At 31.0% G+C, this 22,579-nt stretch overlaps 1 protein-coding gene across 1 annotated transcript; it reads left to right on the top strand.

The window, feature by feature from the left end:
* The first annotated feature begins 204 nt into the window (after positions 1–204).
* LOC127722000 (low-density lipoprotein receptor-related protein 4-like) lies at positions 205–22,579 on the top strand. Its single transcript, XM_052228854.1, has 11 exons — positions 205–296; positions 1,673–1,739; positions 2,704–2,817; positions 3,188–3,319; positions 4,790–4,915; positions 5,794–5,922; positions 8,041–8,166; positions 13,638–13,763; positions 16,448–16,573; positions 20,006–20,131; positions 22,238–22,579. The coding sequence occupies exons 2-11, from the start codon at positions 1,679–1,681 to the stop codon at positions 22,285–22,287; spliced, it is 1,116 nt and encodes a 371-aa protein (XP_052084814.1). The 5' UTR covers positions 205–296; positions 1,673–1,678; the 3' UTR covers positions 22,288–22,579.

Genomic DNA, 22,579 nt, shown 5'->3' with positions numbered 1-22,579 from the left:
TTGTAAGCATTTAGAAAATTGTAGCTAATTCTATTTGATAATTTGATGAAATGGTTGAAATTAGGTTTGTCAAATTGTTTATTTAACCTTTTCATGTATAATGAAATATGATTAAAAATGCAATTGCCCTTTCAAATATAACAAAAATAAAAATATTTTCAAATAATCTATTTACTGCTAGTAATTGTCTTTATTAATTTTACCAATAAATGGTAACGACTCCACAAACATGTGTACATTGATAAACGTTAGATTATATTGTGTCATGTTCATCATATGATCAAACTTCTCTATAGGTAAGCCCTTTTTTATATAATCCCTGAACGAACTATGAGTCTCCTCATGAGGTTTTTGATTATGTGATTACTTGGCCTTTTTTATAGTGATTATTTTATTACCAGACCAAATATTTCATGATTATTTGATTATTTGATAATCTAGGACTGATTTTTTGATTATTTGATTATCTTGTTTAAAAAAATAACTAATGATTATGTGATTATATTGGCAACAAATTTGTGATTATGTGATTACTTGGACACCCCCATGAGGGGCTTCAATTATAATGTTCCGATATAACTTCTATGGTTTCACCAGCTAATTCCTGCAATGTAAAAGATACGTATCAGATGGACATTACGTTACAATTGTGATATTCCAACAGAAGTATGTGAATGAACAAATAATAGCTAAGAATAAATGGACACTTAAATTATGAGAGTGAATTTTCTTCGAAGAAACTAGATATTATTGAAATAAATAAATGATTGATTGTTGAAATTTAAAATCTTTATTGTATTACGCTAGCGTAAATGATCACAATGAACGGTAGAAAACTCTTTACGTTAGAATGTCTCGTTTTCATGTTTAATCATTTGTTAATATCGTTTGTCCTTTTATCTTTTTTTAAAGGACGGGGGTTGAATACTAGTACTGTAATGTACTTTAAAAGCTCGATTCTTTGTTTTTGTTATGTTTTTGTTAAAATTCATCATACAATGATCTGATGTGATCATACTTTTTTCATTTTAATCAGTTGAAATAAATAAAGCTTTTGTTTTAATAAAAGTAGTCCAAAATCATAATTCTGTGCAGTTATCCATATTTTTACAAATTTTGATGGTATATGGTATTGTGGTGGCTAGAATAAAATATTTCTTATTGAATGTTTCGGTAACAGAGGACAAGGACAACATTACAGTAAATACACGAGAAAAAAAAAACGATATAGTAGTTTACCGATGTAAGCTAACAAATCGACTAGGAAGAGACAAATTAAATAACAAACAAAACTTCAAGACTTAAAACTCTGGTACTATGTTTGTAACACCCGCCATGCAAATACACACCTGTAAAATTGTTTCAATGGGTTAAAATAGATGGGAGGACATTAACTAATCAATTTAAAGTCGTTCAAAATTTATTTTATCTTTTGTGAATATTTTTGACTTTTATTTTTTAGCATTGCTCTTCATTACGACCAAACACTACTTCTTTCATTGAACAGGTATTGAAAAGTATTACTCGTGTCACATTATAATTTAAGGTCAATATTAAAGTAATTTGACATGGTATTCTTCTATGAAAATTTGCATATCATGCACAAAATACGACCAAAAACAAATAACTTTCTACAAAATTATCATATATTAATTTCTATGTATTAAAATAGGACAAAATGAATTACCTTCTGCTGACAATATTTGTATATAGATGCTGCACATTGCTATCGATATCAGGTAAGTTTGTGACTTGATATAAAAAGGAACTTCCTTTATATCCCATACCAACCATGCATGTTTAATTGAAACTAATCTGGTAATTAAGTGAGAATACAATCAGAATCATTTTGTCTTCAAAAATAAACGAAAATAACTTTTTTATAAAAGTAGTGCATCGAAACACTTTTCTTGATATACCTACATCAGGAACACTCAAAAACAAATATTTGAAAGCAAAGGATGTATAAGAACCTAAACATGTGACGAGCTGTATCACCAAAAGGGATAGTAAAAACAATAGCCAAATCTATCTAAAGTCAATTTGCATGAAATTGTTTGAACCTTAGTTTCATGATATTTTCTAAATTTATAAATGAACAATGTATGTATGATATCAATCATTTCAATACCGAAGCAGTTACTAATGAGCTGATGATACACGATGGAACTGATAGTGAACCAGCAGCGACATCGACTAAGCGTTATAAAAAAAAAATTGAAACGTGTATGTTGTATGTTGATAAAAATGACTCGAAGACGACTTTAGATAATACAAAATACGATGAAAAGAATTTTTAATCCACATTATACATGTAATAGCTAGAACCCCTCCATAAGTGGCATTAAGAAAATAAACAAAAAGAATTGGGTTTTCAAATCATCAAGGTAACATCTTGTATAGTAGACCTTACTTTGATGTATGCATATACAGGTATGACAAAAATACCAAGGCTAATTAAAAAAAGGAGGTCAATTTAATTTCAAAATCCAATGTTATTAATCAACGGATCGAGTGAAAAACAACTGTCATATTCCTGACTTGGTACAGGCATTTTCCGAAGAAAATGCTATGCTAAACCTGGATTGATAGTTACTCTCACTTATACAATTATATTCGATTTGTAGTTTTACTGATGTAAGACATACAGATTGTTGATAACTTTGTTATTAATCTTAGTTTTAATTTTTAAATTTGTCTTAGAAGCTGAGTGTTTCAATTGCAAAGGCGACGGAAAGTGCATTAATCCAAATCTCAGGTGCGATGGTAAAAATGACTGTCTAGATGGTTCCGACGAAGAACAGACTATGTGTAGAGGTTAGTGCATTGCATTCAAATATTAAAATAATAAGCTTCAGTGGTATAATGACTAATATGATTATCATTTGTACAAATATTTATCTAAAAATATATTTCCTTACCTCTATTTTGTAATATGTTTTAGAAGTTTGGTTCCACAATGCTATAAACTTTGTGCTTTATGTGGCCTTTCAAACTTTTGATTCGAGCGTTACTTGTGATTGTATTTGGACGAAACACGCATATGACGTACAAAATTTAAAACCTGGTATCTATTATGATTTTTTTAGTTGCCTCAAGTTTTATGTTATTCATTATTTTTATTTACATATATTCGTCTTAATATGTTACCAATACAAAATTAACAATCTTCTATCCTTTTTTTAAGCCCATGCCTGCGATTTTGGATTTGAAAAATGTGAAGACGGTCTGCAGTGTTATTCAAAAGGCCCTAATTTTTGTGATGGGATAATTGATTGTAATGACGGTTCAGATGAACCTGCAGCAGATATATGTAAAGGTAAAATTGAAAAAAAGTGGCATACATGGAGCACTAACACACTAACCTATCATTTTATCATTAAGTTTTATCAATCTTGGGGGAAAGGGCTTTATTTGAATCTACAATAATTCTGGTTAATAATTCGGCTAGATATACATGACAAGTGTCAATGTCTGAATTCAAAAAAAGAGGCATACTGTAGACATTATGAGTCGTAGACAAAATATGCAAGCGGATAAGATGAAATAGTGAAGTGGGGAAAACAATATTTTACATTGAAATCTAAAATAGAAAACATTACAATGAAAAGAGAATGACCGTTATAAATATGATTGAAAAGTAGATCTTAACTTTGAAATCCAGAGTGTACAAATTACCATACTACGGCCGTTTTCGGAGTGTTTATTTTGTTTCCATTCATTTGTATCGATTGCACTCAATACCTTATGCAATTTATCGATATATATGTTGGTATTCTGTATAAAGCAATCTGGATGGTGATCACCAAATTTAGTTTTTTATGCTTTGGTTTGCTGAAGTTGGAAATTTGTTTAAACTTCTAATACTTACCATGTTATTAGAACTTTTGTCATCAGATTAGAACAAAATGATAATTGTGTTTTATTTGGTAAAATTGTGGTTTTTTTTAGTTTTCTATTTGTATGAAATGTGCCCCCTTTATTACTGATACATAATTATTTCGCATTTAAGAACCGAATTTCAAATATTATTTTCTATCACTTTTTTGGAAACTTAAAATATAATATATGTGTAGCAAGTATCATGTCATTCGTACCCCTTGAATGAAAAGTATTATAATTTTATCACATTACATCCTTCAGATGTTCACATTAGTTTCTCTGATATCAGAAGTTATATATTTTTTTAATTTTGTTATATATTTCATATATTAGCATTTGGTTTTAAAGTTTCAAAATTAGATACATTTTTTTATTAACTGTCTCGGATTTCTCCTCTTCCTCCTTTCATAAAGATACATCTTTGAATCTTATACTGATAATCTTCATGTTCCTGCCATCAGAACCAAATGAGGAATATTGGTACAAAACTAAACATATGTTTTTTCTGTGAACATAGTGAAGTGTGTATTTCATCGCCCGCACTTTTTTCTTAAAAGATTACGAAACGATTATCAAAAAACATTGTATTTCATTGCCTCAACGTTTTTCATCTGATTTAAACATGTCAAATAAGTAAACTACAAATGTGATATAGTAATTTTATGTAGTTCAAATTTTCGTCAGACCTGTATCATATTCGTCAAAATGTTGTTATTGGTTGTTTGTGTTTTGTATCCCTCGACATTGTCTTTTTTTTTTTTTTTTTTTTTTTTATTTTTTTATAATTTTGACATTACAATGCATTAGGTCATTTATTGACCATTATTGTCAAAAAACATCCCTTTTATATTTTAATATCTTTTGTTTACCATTTTTCTTTTGTTTGCTAATAGTTTATCAATTGCAGCTAGGAGCTGTTCATATATGAATATCAAATGCAAGGATGATATGCAATGTGTATATTTCGATCATCTTTGTGATGGAAAGGAGGAATGTAACGATAAATCAGATGAAGATCCAGAATTCTGCAAAGGTAATTACTGAAAACAATCTGTAAAAAACAAATTGTTCAGTGCACAAATCCCTCTCCTTGAACTGATTCTTCAAAATAAAGATAAAAAAATCCTCAATGATATCCGGATGTGAAAGAGAGACCGAAGACATCAGAGGGATATTCAAACTCATAAATCGAAGAAAACCTTGCGACGACAAATCAAAAACGAAAAAAAACGACACAACATATAAAACAAAAGACTGTGCAACACAGACCGAACCAATAATCAGAAGTAATCTAATGTGCTCCATATAAGAAACGTATTATCCAAAAGGGTGAATACAGCCTGCCTCGAATCTGTCATCTGAGGTAAATCACATTACATTATTCATAAAATTCTTTAAATATTGGTTATTCGTTGAAAAAGTCCTATGTTAAGTGAGGTTCAAGTAATGCATTTTATGAATATATAACGGGAAAGTTTTGGCTTTCTATAAATTAAGTACGAAACAGACTCTTTTTTACAATAGACAAGTTGCCAAACAATGTCGCTCTAGTTTCAAAAGTAATAAATTAATTTGCGAAGTTTGTGACTTGGTATAGGCACCTGTTCATATATCATGGTTAAACTATATTTTCTAACAAAACACTAACTTTTAGATAATCTCAATCACTGCTAAAACAAAAAGTACATAATAAACGTTATTACAGACAATTCTGTCAACTCTATATATAATACCAAAACAAAAGTAACAATTACATAAGTAATATTATTATGTAAAACAAGTCTTCTTTCTTATAACCAAAATTGGTTACTTCAAACTTCTTTGGTATTCAGTTGACCATTTAAACACATCAGTCAACATAATATTATGTAACCAATAGAGAATAAGCAATTCTCTTTTATTTTCTTTAAGCACATGATTGCGATTTTGAATTCAAAACATGCAAGGACGGTCTACAGTGCTACTCCGAAGCTCGTCATTGTGATGGGCACATCGACTGTAAGGACGGTACGGATGAACCCGCAGCAGAAATATGCAGAGGTAATAAATAAAAAGAGCACGTGTGGCATTCTTGAGGAATTGGTTCTGACGGAAAAGCATAACAAGGAAAGTAAATGAAAAAAAAGTTCACACAGGCTGAAAACAATCATAAGTTTTATACTTAAGTCTTTGAAAATTCGAATCAATCGTATGATACAACACGCTTCTAATAAATAATATAGCTGGATGATTATCTTGGTAGATAATTTTGACAAAAGACTTAGTCTGAATTCAATGAAGAGACTCCTAAATACTGTAAAACTGATGAGTCGTATACAAAATGTGCAAGTGGTTTATACTGAAATATGTATCCTGCCTTTGGTGTAAAATATATTACTAGTACATCAAAATCTGTGTTATGAAAAATAACATTAAAATCAGATAATGATCATATACAAAACTGGATCTGCGGTATATCCATTACTGAAACGTATTGCAGTTTTTTTCATCGCTTTTCTTGATACTTCAGACATATTGTTAAATTAAAAAGTGGGATACCACCATTTTGACCTTTTGAGTCATTTTTTTTATCAAATGATAAAATGATGTTCAGATTGGTCTGCCTGGTATCCATATTTTTTTTAATTGTGACTGATGAATTTGAAATGTTTGCGTTGGATTTTAACGTTCTAGCAATTAACATTTTTAGACAATACATTTAGGTAAATTGACATTTTCTACATGTTTTTTTTTTATAAAACTGTTCCAACCTTTCCTCCTCCCATTTCAAAATGCATCTTTGAATATCTACATTTTAACTGATATTCTGCATTTTCCTCAAATTACAATCGAATGAGGAATATCGATAAACAACCTACGTGTGTTTCTTCTGTGAAAGTTCTTTTTTATTTACCTGTACATTTTTTAAGACGATGATACGCTCTTTGTGTCACCATTGCCTCAAAGTTTTTCACCTGATTATAATAAATCATCATTTTTTTTCTTTATAAGATTGTAAAATTAAGCAAGTAAATGTTTTAGTAATATTATATTGTTCAAACTGTAAGGTGTAGAACTACTAATTCGGGTCTGGTCACAACGAAAATACAAGGATATACAATATCTTTTAACAAAATAGTCAGTACGCATAGCTATAACTTTGTCAAAATGTAAAATACTTGGGTTAGATTGGTATCAAATGAAAGTGTAAGTAAGGACTTACGATCACAGGATAACCCTTGTGTAAAGTTTCTCCTGATTAATAAAACAAAATATGAAAATATGATAGGAGGGCGTATTTGCCCTGTTGCTCAGATCAGAAGAACTTGTTTTTGTTCTACCCGACTTCCGGGAACCAGTGCTCTCTTATATGCGATCAAAGTTATGTTGATTTTGCAGAATAAGGTACTTTTAGTATGTTTTGCCTGCCATTTTATTTGAACAAAAGACACAATATCTTGATACACCATTGTCACAGGTTCGAGGGGAGAGTTAAGCGCTCACAAACATGTTTAACCCCGCAACATTCTTTATGTGCCTGTCCCAAGTCAAGAGCCTCTACTTCAGTGGTTTTCGTTGGTTTACGTCTGTCATATTTGTTTTTCGTACATTGTTTTGTTATATTTCAGGGTGTTAGTTTTCTCAGATGAATTGTTTCATATTTTTCATATCGGTGGCTTTTATAGCCGACTATACGGTATGGATTTTTCTCATTGTTGAAGGCCGTATAATTGCTTACATCTTTTACATTTGAACTTAGGTGGATATTTGTTTCATTGGCAATCATGCTACATCTCCTTATTTTTATACTAAATGACTGAAATTGCACAATGTAAAATAGAAAGCAATGGGGCTATAACTTTAGTGGTTTTATTCATTTAGTGTATCATATTCGTCTCAATTATGTGATTGTCTGTAAGAAAAACCATCTCTACTATCCTTTGTTATCTGAAGTTGACCATTTCTCCTTTGTTTTCGTATTACTTTGGATTCATTTGTTTTCGTGAATACCAATTTTCGTCGGTGAAGTGAAAAATGTATATTTGATTTCGTGGTTTAACGTTTACATACCCGCCTAAAAAATCGATACTTCTTTGAAATTCTGAATTTGTTTAACTGTTACCACGAAATCCGGTATCCAACGAATTATAATGTAATCACAATAATTATCAATTGCAGCTAGAGAATGTCCATATGAGACTACTAAATGCATGGATAATATGCAATGTATACATTTCGATCGGCTTTGTGATGGAAAGGAGGAATGCTACGATAAATCAGATGAAGATCCAACATTCTGCAACGGTAATAACTAAAACATATCTGTTAGAAACAAATTTTAAAAACAATTAAACTATTCTTCAAAAAAAGGATAACAAAATCTTCATGGGAAAGAGAGGTGGAGTACACCAAAGAGAAATTGAAACACATAAGTCGAAGAAACACTGGCAACGCCAAGGAACAAAAAATTACGACGAATATAAAATCAACAGACTTCAAAAAACATTGAAAACTAAATCAACACGAACCCAACCAATAATCGAAGGTGATCTCAGGTACTCCATACAAGTAGTGATTATCCGAAAGGATTAATATGGTCTGGCTTGAACATTTAATGTCATCCATTATACTTATTAATAGTGTTCATGGTTAAAAAAAAACAATTTAAAACCCCTCAATGAAACTATCATTTTCCTTTGAGTGTTACTATGTCAAAACAGGACATTTCATAATTATAGCGGATAACATACTAATGCTCAATGATTAACCTGATATTCAGGATGCACAAATATTCTAAGGAATTATTTGAATCTGAAATAGTTTTGAATTTTGGAAAATTTATAAAAATTAATCCAATTTTAGTGGGTTAACCATGCGCGCATGGCTAAGGCTCAAGGTTTTTTTTCACTAATATTTCAGTATGAAATAACTAACCAAATTAGTTTCCATCTTAAATTTGTTATCAATTTTACAGAATTTTTAAACTATTCCAGATTCAAAGGAGGCGAACGATACCAGAGGGACATTCAAACTAATAAATCGAAAATAAACTAACAACGCCATGGCTAAAAAAGAAAAAGACAAACAGACACACAATATTACACAAAACACAACATGGAAAACTAAAGACTAAGCAACACTACCCAACCAAAAACTGGAGAAATAATTCCTTGTTTCTACCTTCTTACCTTTTCATATCAGTCTGTCCTATATTATCCAAAAGCGTCCAGTGTTATAACGCATTGCGACGTCATAGTGTAAAAAAAATTTTTTAATCTAGAATATTGCGCAATTTTGTAAAAAAAAATGAAATAATGCAATGATTTGTTTTCAAATGACCAAAAACATACTACTCGCGACTTGCATTAAACACTTATACTAAAATATGGAACAAGTACAATAGGGATTTAAAAAAAAAACATGAACATTTTCTATTTTGTTTTCACTTGCTTACAGTTAAGTCTAATAACAAAAAACTTCACAAACTTGAAGCAGACATATCAGGAACTTTTACTCTCGGCATTTAAAATTCATATATTTATGAAGCTCGCTTTTCAATATAGTACGTCACTGACTCTAGTACAGAATTATCGTACCACACTAGCAGCAGTCATGGAATCTATCTGTATCATGCATTTCCTAGTTCAGTAGAATTTTTTACATGAGAAATCTAAATGAAAATATTCAGTTCTGGGATATTGTTTCAACTCATGATCATGGATACTTGACATATATTGTGAGAGGGATTTAAGGTGGTACCAAACACCTTGACTGAAATCAATTTGGCTCGTTTAATTTACATAAAGTTTTGACAAAATATTAACTTTGACCCTTTGACAAAAATATAAAAATTTAAAAAAACTTGAGCCACACACTTTATCGAAAAAATGTCATTGGATATATAGAACGTGATTAAAACGTTCGGGTGGTTTTTACAGAGTTATCTCCCTGTAGTGTTATGTCCCACCTTAACAAGTCTTAAAAGGATAGACGACATATGTCAGTGCTGCAATCTATAACTAATTTCACGTGTGCCATTATTAGAAGTTCTCACTGTCTCCAGGTGATTTTTTTCGAGATTACATTCATATAAAACTTGTCATTTTCAAATAGCATGAACAAATCATTTAAATCTACAATTTTTTTTATTAAAGAATCTATGGAGCCGAATCGAAAATTATTTGTCTAATGATTAAAGGAGTCATATGTTTTTGTGCTATTCTTAGAAGCATCGGTTCAAATGAAGTCTATGAACTCTAAAGGTCCTTATTTGAAACTCCTTATTAACGCACAATGATAACATAAACGTAAAAATTATCAAATCAGTTTTTATTGGTTTTGAATGGTCAAAAGATGATCAACTTATTGATTTTCTATTACTAAGTATAACTAAATTAGATAGATAATTAATACAGCTGTTTTATCTATCCGAGGTATGGCAGTGGTCGAGAATAAATGGGACTAATCTACTTTATGACCATGAACTATTAATAATTGTTTCATAAGTAATTAATATATCTGATTTAAATGCTGATCATGTGTTTAAGACTTTTTTACAAGGATCTGAATACGCTCCGTTCTACTTTCTGTTTGAAAGAACTTTTTGGATCCTCTGGTTTTGTCGGATTAAAACATGCCTTCAAAATTTTTGAAAGACGAAATTGCATTGGCCTATGTTATAATTACCATAACATAAGGTAAAACGAAGTCTTACCAGATCCTTGTCAGTAAAGCTTGGACACGGGATCTGTATTTCAAACAGTTTGGTTTTATTAAATCAAATCATCGAATTATCTTCAAAATGTGCCGATTTTGGAATCTGAAATGTAAAATTATGAAGAGTTTCAGTTTAAGTTTCAATTAATTGCCAATACCTGCTAGTTTGTTTTAAATTTAACGCTTCTATTAAGCTATATGTATAGATTATAACATGCCCTTTTCCATATTGGCCCTGGTATCATCCCGAGACTCCCATATCGGCCTCGAGGCTTTAGCCGAGGGCCGATATGGGTCGAGGGATGATACCAGGGCCAATATGGAAAAGACATGTTATAATCTATTTATCACATATTTAAGTTCTGCAGAAAAGAGAAAAAAGTTCAATTATAACAATTTAATGAAATATAACAGGTAAAATCTTAAAAATGTTATCACAAAAGTTTTATCACATTTTCAAATTTAGTTTTTATCATTTACTCCATAGAAATTTATTGTCACATTTCCACTTATTTTTGAATATGGCAATACACAAACTCGAGAATTTGGCATAATCGGGGCTAAATCTATAACTGTTGGTTGTGCATTGTTACTAGTTGCCATTGTAGCAGAATTCTCCTCATAACTTTCAATACAAGCAACCATTGCATCGACATCTACATTTGTTAAATCATCATCTGTTAATTGTTCAATATTGTGAATGGATGTACTTGGCTGATTAGAGATATTTTCATGATTATTAATTATAGATCCTCGGTTACCAGAAGAGATGTCACTCAAAATGTTTGACATTTTTTCTTGCTGCTCTAGAGAAGCAGAGCTATATTGGTTTATAGATTGAACATTACGGTGTCCAGTCAACTGCATTATCTGGGTAGCTTCAACGTTAGAATGTAATAATGAAGTAACTGTTGTTTTTCTGGCACTGTGGTTAACTTTACGGCCTGTGAGACCAGCTTTAAGAGACATAGTTTTTGCCAAGTTACCAAGCTTGTTTTTTCCCAGTGGTTGTTTACTGAACCACAATGCTCTAATAGATGGGAGAGTGCTGTCAGGGGTAATATTGTGAAGTGTTGACAGATACATCCTACTGTCTGGTGTCAAAGTATCAACAGGCCGTCTTTTCATGAACTCTTTAAATGCATTTACAGGACATCTTGGGTCACCTACAAAGAAGACCAATGATTAAACATACAAAATAAAAGAAGAAACTTCTTTTTTCAAAACATAACATTTTTTTTCAAATATTCTTAAATGTAAATCGCAGAGAATATATGTTTTGTTATGTATTAAGAATACGATTTCGGGTTTTTTTTGTGTTCTGTTCCGATTGCTGCAAAGTAGTTTTATTGTAAGTTAATATGAATTGATATTACAAATACGTGTTTTTGTAAGATTAAAATATCATGATGTAATTCTATACGGTATTTACCTGGGTTTTCAAACATTTTAGGTGCAAACGACCTTGTATTTCCAGACTCCTCTTGTCTTGTTTTTGTCATTCTTTCGGAATATTCAAGATAGTGCTTTCCTTCAGATGTTGCTTTCATGGTTACATCACCAAATAACATATCTGTATGCTCTTGTCTACTTCTCATTCCAAAATGGAGACAGTTATTTAACCATATTGTGTTTGTTAAGGCTTCAGGGTTACCTAAAATAACATACATTGAATATGAAATTATGCGAAATTACATTTATATATATATGGCCTTCCAAATATGAATAATTTATATTCAAGTTTACTTACATTATACAAATACAACTACCTTTTTTCTTTTATTCAAAGAAATTCTATTAATTGAGAGGAGATTCTCTGGAAATCACTTTTTAATTTATAATAAAAAAAATTAGGCATAATATTAGAAATACAACTATAGTTATTGTATAACTGAAACTTTTGACGGACTTTAATTACTATCCCATTATAAAACGGGAACTGCGTTTTAACTATAAAATAAATCTTAAATACTTTATTAATACTTGATTATTAAAACTTACTTATTCCTAGCAGATTTTTGTTGAACAAGGAATCAATTTCATCAGAAGTGAAGGGGTCTGCACGTCTTTTTTTGTTTCCAAGTCCTTTCCCTTTCAATGCTTTCCGCTTCGCCCCTAGAACATCCCGAGAGTGAGCAAATTCCTTGTCCTTTATAATACTGATGTTGTTTTTTTCATTCAGATATCTATTTATGGATGGTTGAATGCACTTAAGCGAATCCGGCTCATATTCTTTCTTATCTTTTGTACGTACGGCTATGTAGAATCTTGCCAGATACATATTCATCGCTTCAACTGGAATATCCTCTGGATTGCGTAATTCTCCTGCACTTTTTAACCACTCCTTTAGAATTTTAATGTCACTTTCAGTTTTTTTCCTTGTGTTAGCGTTTTTCATTTCCTCTACAAAGTCTGCCGTATCGTTTCCTCCACTGCGATGAAACGAGCACCGTCATTGTTCGCCATTGTCGTTAAGGACGCAATGACGTCACGTCATTTGGAATCAGGGCACAATAACCAATAACCTCTTTTTTGCCCCGGGCAATTTTGAGGTTATTGCATATGCAAAACCCAACGTATTCGTAACAAATATGTGATAAGTAGGTTTACAGACCTGTATAGATTATCTTAGCTTTATTCGGTGTCTCTAATACTACGTTTTCTTTTGTGACTTCATTATCTATTATTAAAAAGGCCAAAATCTGGTTCTTAACTGAATCTTCTTCAAAAACTTCAATGCTAATTAATACAAACTCTTGAGAATGATAAATTATAGGCTCAAAAGTTGGAAAATGTTGAAGAGAACATTAAAATTCGAAGCTGTGATGCTTACATAAAGGTCTAAACTACATAATTGATAATTTGAGGTGACATAAAGAAGTGAGTTAGCATCAATATCAATATCACAACTCTTTCTTTGTGAAATGTGTTTTATTTTTGCATGATTTAAAAAAAAGATATCAAATTCATAGGGCCAATTTTAGCACTTCGTGGACCCACTCCTTATATTGTGACACCAAACATTATATAACATGTATAAATAACCATTATTCTTACAGCGACGAAATGTCTGGAAGACGACGTCAAATGTCGGAATGGTCTTCAATGTGTTCTTCGCGGGTACTTGTGTAACGGAGACAATGATTGTCGTGATCAATCGGACGAAGATGAAAACTTTTGCAAAGGTAAAGCATAAGAGTGTGCGTATAACAAATCATTGGTTTGCACATTGAGTCAAATTCAATTTACAATTGTTTTATTTGGTTCATACATTTTACAGCAATGAATTACAGAGCATTCAAATTTATTTGATACACTGCGTCCGCATTATGATTTCCAAACAAATAAACTAAATGACGTCAATACCAAACACTTGTATGTTTCATTTGGAATGTAGGTTGTTTTGAGACCGAAGATTTTTTTCGGCATCAGTTTCAAAATGATATCTTGACACGGAAAGGATTGTAAACAAATCTACAGGACTTGTATAAGATATTTACAAAGATCCGCAAATATTGTGCTTACTTTATTATTTGTCTTCTTAAATTGCAGTGTTTAAAATATCTTACTTTTAATTACCTACAGCAGTGTATCCATCAAGTGGAGAAAATTTTACAGAACCAATCTGCTGATAAGGATTTGAAAAGAGTCCGTTCTATTGTCTTTCCTGTTGATGTTAATTAATGCAGCTAGGGTTTCTTAATGTTCGACGATAGATTGTTCTTAAAAAAAAACTTCTAGCTAAAAGTACTTTCAAATTTTAATATAAAAACTTGAGGTCAATTTAAAATACTTTGAAATTAACAATATCACAAACATATTAAATGGGTTATGAAGGGAAAACTTAATGTTTCCTTATTGATAAACATTAATCGATAGAATTAGTTAAAATTCATTGAAATCATGGCTTTTCATAAATACTTCCGGTCAATACAGTCATCTTTTAAGACCCAAATGTTGCAATGCGCCTGTCCTATCTCTTTGGCAAGTTAACATGTTTATTTCTCCGTAGGTAAAAGCCCAAAACAACTTCGTTTTTGTTTGTAAAATACATTACATAAACTGCTTTTTGAATGAGTTAGGTATTGAATTAAATTGTAGTAAACATATACTCCCAACGACACTCGCCAAGGAGGCAATTCTTGATAATCATGGGTCTGTTTCCCTCCTTTACACAAGTATTCCTCATTTAAAACTAAAAGACAATAATTGTTCGTGCTTTGTTTTACAAAAAAAAACATTAGTCAACGTAGATACTATTATATTGTATTAAGGAAGGATAAATCGTACTTCGTAAAAAATCACTCTGATTCAAACAAAAAATTCAAGACTAACATTATTAAGGTGTTTAATTGTTTGATTGACAACATATCTGTTACGTTTGGAGGAAGTGGTTTTCAACGAATAATTGATATTACAATGGGAACCAACTAAGATCCTGTTTTTACCGACTTGGTCCTTTTTCATATGAGGCTGACTTCGTACAAGAACCTCTTGAGAAGCTAACATTATTCTTTAACTTCATGTCCAACTATATACATGATGTACTCTAACACAATATTTCCTCTTACTTATGATGTCCACTTACTAAATGATTTAAATTGTGGTGACTGTGTTGAACACATCTTCGAATTCAATTCAAAGGATACAACACAAACAACTAAGTGTGCTTAACATCTTGACTTAAATATAGAAATTGACATCCATGGTCGGTTGAAAACAAAACTTTACGACAAAAGAGATGACTTCAGTTTCATAATTGTGAACTTTCCATTTCTATGTTAAAACATTCGAGTAGCGCCTGCATATTGAGTATATATCTCCCAGTTGATACGATATTCCAGAGCTTGTATATCCTATTTTTTGATAGAAGGTTGGTGCACATAATGAAAATATTAAACAAAGAGTTTCAAGTGGTAGAATTGAAGTCATCCTTCCAACATTTTACGGACACCATCACGGGTTGGTTGACCGTTATGAAATATCTTCTTTACATTATTATACTTCAAAATGCCAGATGTTGATTGGTCATTACGAGGGAGACAATTTACTTTATCCCATGGCAAATACTCTATTACCCTTCAAGGAGACGCTTGCTCAAGTGTGCACTTTAATAAATGCTGATGATTTTTATGCACAAGACGTCACAGTTTATTACTTTGAATTTGAAATTTAATAGACAGTAATAACAGAACATTTAGTATAATAAATTAAATAACACATATCTGAGAGGGTGATAGAACAGATTGTTACCCCTCAAAAAGACATTGTCAACCTTGGCTTCGCCTCAGTTGACAATGTTTTCTCGGGGTAACAATCTGCTCTATCGCCCTCTCAGCTATGTCTTATCTGTATAATGTCGACGAATATATTTCAATTGCCAGTACAACTATTCCTTCCTCTATTCTCTGAATGTGACCTACCGAATAAGACTAATCACCGGATTTGTACTTATATACCATAGAACGGATGCCACATGTAAAGGACTTTGGTATTCTTCTCCTCATTTTCCGAAATATGAAAATAAAAAAGGGGGTCACGGGTCACGGTCGTATTTTCTTGTAAAATAAAAAAAAAAATTCTGATCATATTTATTTGAATTATCTGAACAAAAAACGACACATAATTTTCTTAAATCTTAAAATTTTAAGTTTTTGATGGTTCTGTTGTATATTGAATGTGAAATTTATCTAAAACTAAAATGTAATTTTGCAACTTAGAAAGGATGCTCAGAAAAAGCCACCCTATCTACCTGAAAACAGAAAACATAATTTTTTTCGGGACTTTTGACAATGAAAATAATGTCAAGACCAAGTCTTAAATGAAATCAAATTATTTTTTCTTAATAAAGTTTTTTTCTGTTATATAGCGAACAAATGTCTGGAAGGATATATAAAATGTAAGGATGATCAACAATGTTTTCATGCCAGTGACTTGTGTGATGGATACATTAGTTGTCGTGATAACTCCGATGAGGATCCGAACTTTTGCAAAGGTAAACCACAAATCAGAATATATTTAAGACTCAGATCGAACGTCCGGTCTTTAATCGACGTTCGATCCACAAGTCTACATCCAAATCTGACGTCATAATACAATAAGATTTCAAATCGATGGCCTATCATATGCCCCTCTTATCGATGTATATATATATGTTTTGTTTTTCTGAAGTTGACCTCCATTTTTGTCTTTCTCTTATCGACGGGCTTTTGGCGGAATTGCTGCAATGAGATTAAAACATTATCAAAAAGTGGGTAGAACCTATAACGTAAAAAGATGTTGAAAAAATAAGATTTTAAATCTTGCAGAGACCAAACTCTGTATTGTTCTATTGTTTGAGACTGCTTTTTGCCCTCTCTATGTCTTTCGGCTATCTTTGTTGTCGTTGGGTTTTTGTCACATTAACGTATATCTGTTACAGTGAATATGTATAATCAGAGCTTATGTAGAATACCTGATTTTTCAGGGAGGATGCGTAATCACTAAAATCATTAGTGATTATATATAATAGATATAAGAAGATGTGGTATGAGTGCCAATGAGACAACTCTCCATCCAAGTCAAAATTTATAAAAGTAAACCATTATAGGTCACAGTACGGTCTTCAACACGGAGCCTTGGCTCACACCGAACAGTAAGCTATAAAGGGCCCCAAAAATTCCTAGTGTACAACCATTCAAACGGGAAAACCAACGGTCTAATCTATATAAAACCCGAGAAACGAGAAAAACTTATGAACCACATCAACAAACGACAACTACTGAATATCAGATTACTGAAAACCCTGGAAATGACCATTGATTTTGAATAATCACTGCAAATTTTAAGACTTATTTTACAAATTCCCTGAAATTATTTCAGGGATTATCAATAACAGAATAATACAAAAATCTTATATAGACAAATACATTCTCGTTATTTCTTTACCTATTAAGGTTTAAGTGAACGATTGCCATACCCTGTGCCTGTTCATTATTCAAATCTAAAGGAAATAGTTTTTCAAGTGATATGGTATTTAACTGTGTTGAACCACGCTAACTCATGAACAAATAAATTTTTAAAATTAAAAAAATAATAATATCAACATTCTCAATAACAGTGATGACTGCACATGTATGCCATGAATTTATTGTTTGTTCAAAACAGTATCAAAAGCACATTCATGTTCTGAATGAAATGCACAGTGCACGTAACTTGCTGTAAAACAGATCACATTAACAGTCAGAAAAACAAACAGAACGTATGCTTGACAGACTGAACACAATATAGGAGGAGTCAAACATTGACAGTAACGTTTTAATACCGATTGCGCATATAAATCGTGGAAAAGGAGACCTAAGAATATAATTGCCATAGTTCATGAACGGACTGAAAAAGATTATTGCCTGGTTACAACATACAGAATTTTTGCTCAAGATATCAATTTGAGGTGACTAATTCTTTTTTTGTGGCACCGTCAGATGTTTCTATTGACCGTATTTTGTGCTGTGAAATCAGATTCAATATATGAAGATAAGGTTTTTTTTTAGATGTTGTTGCAAAATAAAAAACGAAAAGCAAAGCATGAAAATGAGTTGTCATCCAAATTTACAATGCAGTTTGTAAGAATAATTGATCTATATCAAGAGTATTGTGCTTAACATTTTAATATAAACGCTTCTAAAGATGGTTAAATAGTATTTTACAGAATAAATAATTTAACTTTTATTCATTGTCTCTTCATTCCAGTTATTATATATAATCCCTGGCAGTTTTTTGTAGTGATTATGCATAATTCAGGAAAAGTTTAGAAATTGAATATAATCACTAAAGTTACCAGTGATTATAAATAAACCCTAAAAATTTCAGTGATTATTCATAGAAATCCCTAATTGTACACATTTACTGTAACATATCCACATGTCATTTATGTATATAAACACATAAGGAATAAAACAACGTAGATACAGATAATGAACGTTGATTACAGTCAAACATTAGACACTGGTTTAAAAACGAGAGGTTATATTGGACATCGATTTGAGGAACGGACGTTGATAAGAAACAAGACGTTAATCTGAGTCTAACATTTTTGTAAACAGTTTCTACATTAACTTAAAAAAACATACGAGTGTGCAATTATAGTTATAAATTTGTGTGATACACAATGCTACAGAATATCAAGATTTGTTTGATATGTATATGTATATAGATTTTCCCATTTCATCGAGTGTATACTCGATTCAGTTCATCCAGTGTATACTCGATACAGTTTAAACTATACAATTAAAAGGCAAGGCTCGCAATATCTAAAATGCAACTGTCGAGAGTGGAGTAATATCGTGGTGATAAATTGGTGGTAGAATATGTTTCCATAATGATCTTAGACGATATGTACAGACAAAATTAATCTTTCTTTTCAAATGATTTGCCATAAGATGTGTTCTTGAAATGTAACGTCAACATACATGATCGCCTTTTTTCATGACGTCACATACAATGTAAGAACAGTTAGTGTAAAGCAGAGGAAAAATGACGTTATTTTTAAATTTGACAAATGAAGAACTGCAATCAAACGATCTACCTGTTGATTAAAAAAGAGAAATTAACATGTCAGGAAAGGATAAATGGGCAGAGAATTACAGAAACCGTATTTTCATCTTGGAAATAGAAATAAAATAATAAGGAGCAAAAGTCCAAAATATTGACAGAAAAGTCATTTACCAATGGGTAGGATGAATAACATTAGAATATGATTTATGCATACACTTTGCTGTTAGCTGACAATTGCAAAAGTATTAGAATTAAAGAAATACCAAGCCGTTTTGTATTTGATTCGATTTGGCCTTCCAACTGTTTGGGCAATACAGATGAGTCATGTTAAGTCAAAATGCAAACCTGGTACAAATGTAAAGCAAGTGAAAAGCCTGGTATCTTTTATGCATTATCAAACTGGAAGACGCAAAAGACTTTTGTTATTCTTTATTGTTGGAGCATGACTCAGGTCGTTGCTTTTCTCTAAATATTTGTTTCCTATTTCGTCATTTCTGAGTCTTTTATAGCTATATGAGATTCGTTTATCTCATTTAAGAAGAAACCGTTGTGATTTTGGAGCAAGTAAGATTTATCTCTTCTGAAAATAAAATTTTTCATTTTATATTATGAGATTGAGCTAATCATTTTAATCTGTATTTTTGCTTGATGAACAATTTTTTTTTGAATGACGTATATCAAAGAAACAAATTAAGATTTATTGCTTAATTATTTATCATTTGGAAAGGGCATAGTTTATCTCCTCAATCTTTGGAGTCCTAATATTAAACTCTTTCAACACATCTTGATCCCATAAACGACAAAATGGTCACGGAAACTCTTTTACGGGTCGCAAGTGCTAATATTGTGAATAAATGACCGCTAAAATTACACAAATAGATATGTTTTCTTACAGCAACCAAATGTGTCGAACAATATGCAAAATGCAAGGATACTCTTCAATGTGTACATATTTGGTTCCTGTGTGATGGAGTCTATCAATGTCATGATCATTCTGATGAGGATGCGGATGCTTGCACAGGTAAATGTTATTTACATTGTTTGCAGACGTCTTAAAAAAAATACCAATTCTCCTCTTGTTCATACATTTTTAGCTCACCTGGCTAAAAGGGCAAACAGACTTTTCCTCATCACTTGGTGTCCGTCATCCGTCGTCCGTTTAACTTTTACAAAAATCGTATCCTCTCAAATTACTGGGCAAAATTTTACCTTTGTCCTTTGACCCATTACGCCAAACAACATAGCCAACATGGATAAAATTTTGTCAAAAGGGTAAATTCAAGTTTTTGGAAATCATTGACAATCTCTCGCTTGTTGAACTAAAATATATTGTCAGGATTTGGTTTACCATTAGGCTCTTTTTACTAGATAAGGTCATAAAAATGTAGGGTTTGAATTTACAAATATTTTAGTCCGAGCATCACTGAAGGGACCTTAATTGTTGTAAATTTGGTACCGTTTATATTATTATAGGAGTTATTGCCATTAAATGACACAATTTACTTTTTCTTTTTATTTAAGGAATGACTGTAATATTTTTTCTGTCTATGAAGAAATAACATCAAAAATGTGGTGTACACTGAATAACTCGCGTAGCTGATAAACAAAACAACGTCAGCCAATCAAAAGACGCGTTACATCCAAAATTAAATTATTTTTGGATATTACTTTAAAAACTATAATAAACAGAGAATAACTTTACCAAATTTTACCAATAAGACAAGTTCTACAAATATCATGATGGTTGAAATCGTTAGACGACTTTTTATTGGAGTTATTGTCTTATTAGGATGATGTTTACCATTTTCTGTGTTTTTGCTTAATATGAGATGCGTCGGATATAAATCGACCTTATGCAAATTATACATCTGTTAATCTATTTAGAGTTGAACAAATCTCTATACAAAGTCTGTAACTGTTGGAAAATTGAGTTAATACAAATATCCTACAAAACACACCAAAATGTATCTTCTATTTCGTATTTGAATATTTCAAGATCTATCAAAGTGTTATACAGGTACATATACGTGCACCAGCATAAAGTCGATTTCTATCCGACGCAGTTCATATCTTAAAAACTTTGAGAGATAGATATAAACTTAAAATCTGCATCATATAGTTTATCTATATATCAATTATGGAAATTTCAGAATTTAATGTTCTTGTAACTCCAGGGTATGAATTTCCGTATCTAGCTAGAAGATATATTTTACTGTGTTATATACATACAAAATTTAAAAGGCACCATCGATTTTTATATTTATTTGTTTCTGTGTTGTTTTTTTTTTAAATTATTTTTTAGAATGATCATGATTAAATTATTTATTAAGTCATTTATTTTAAGTATTTTAAGTAATATATATTTGAAGACGTTTAGCAAAATTTTGAGCATGGAGGATATATATAATTTCAATACATATTTATAGTATGCAAACCTGGCTCACTTTTGTTTTTTTTTTGTTTTTTTTGTTTTTTTGTTTTCTTTTTTAGCCATGAAGTTATCTGTTAAATTTCGACATGAGTTTGAATGTCTCTTTGGGATCTCTCGCTTCTTTTTTAATACTCTTATAGTGTTAATCTTAAAACTATTGTATCTCAGAATACTAGTATATAAATATTTGATATTTATATTTCTGAAAATTGTAATACAACTCCATATGAGTTGGTTGTATGAACAAACTCATACAAATTGTTTATTTACTCTAATCATAAACAACCACTGTGTCGATGCCATTCCTGACGAACATTACTTCCATGATATCATCAGCTCAATTAGTCAGAACTTTTATGCTACATGAATAGCATCAATATGATTATATTCTGTAAATTCACAGATTCATAAATGCTATTTTATTTTCGAGACACTAATGCTTGCCGTATTTGGCACAATATAATTTTTAGATTTTTTGGTTTTAAATGCTTCTCAACTTCGTATGTGATTTTGCTTTCCAACTGTTTCGAGTGCTAATTACCAGTCTTATGTAGACGACACTCGCGCATCTGGCCTACCAAATCATTACCATGTATCTTTGGTGAGTTTTTACAACTAAAAGGGTTATCATATTATTATTTGTTTTAACACTGAACCGATTAGAAATTGTTTTTTTTTTATTTCTTTCTATTTCAGTTTTGAGAAGATCTATTTTTAATGTTCTGGATTACCACAAAGCAGAGTGAATATTGGAAAAAAAAAGAAAATGAAGACATCTTTATGATAGGTGCTGAAACCTTGAAATTTGCTGCACATCTTTCTCATTTCTTAGATTTCTTTTTTTTTATATTATATACCGTAAATACAATATCAATACATAAAATGGTTACCCATACAAAATCAATAGTTATATATTATGATAGCATGTTTTGCATGTTTTGTCCGATTTATACTTTTGATTTATAATTTTCCGTGCGACTTCTGATTTTAAAGCGTAGTCTGTTTGTTCTGTGATCTCTCTGCTGCTCGGAATAAGGT

Source organism: Mytilus californianus, unplaced genomic scaffold, assembly GCF_021869535.1.
Source record: "Mytilus californianus isolate M0D057914Y unplaced genomic scaffold, xbMytCali1.0.p SCAF_12, whole genome shotgun sequence".
Classification (NCBI taxonomy): Eukaryota; Metazoa; Mollusca; class Bivalvia; order Mytilida; family Mytilidae; genus Mytilus; species Mytilus californianus.
Note: the sequence above shows the minus strand (reverse complement) of the source record. Positions and strands in the feature narration are given on the sequence as shown.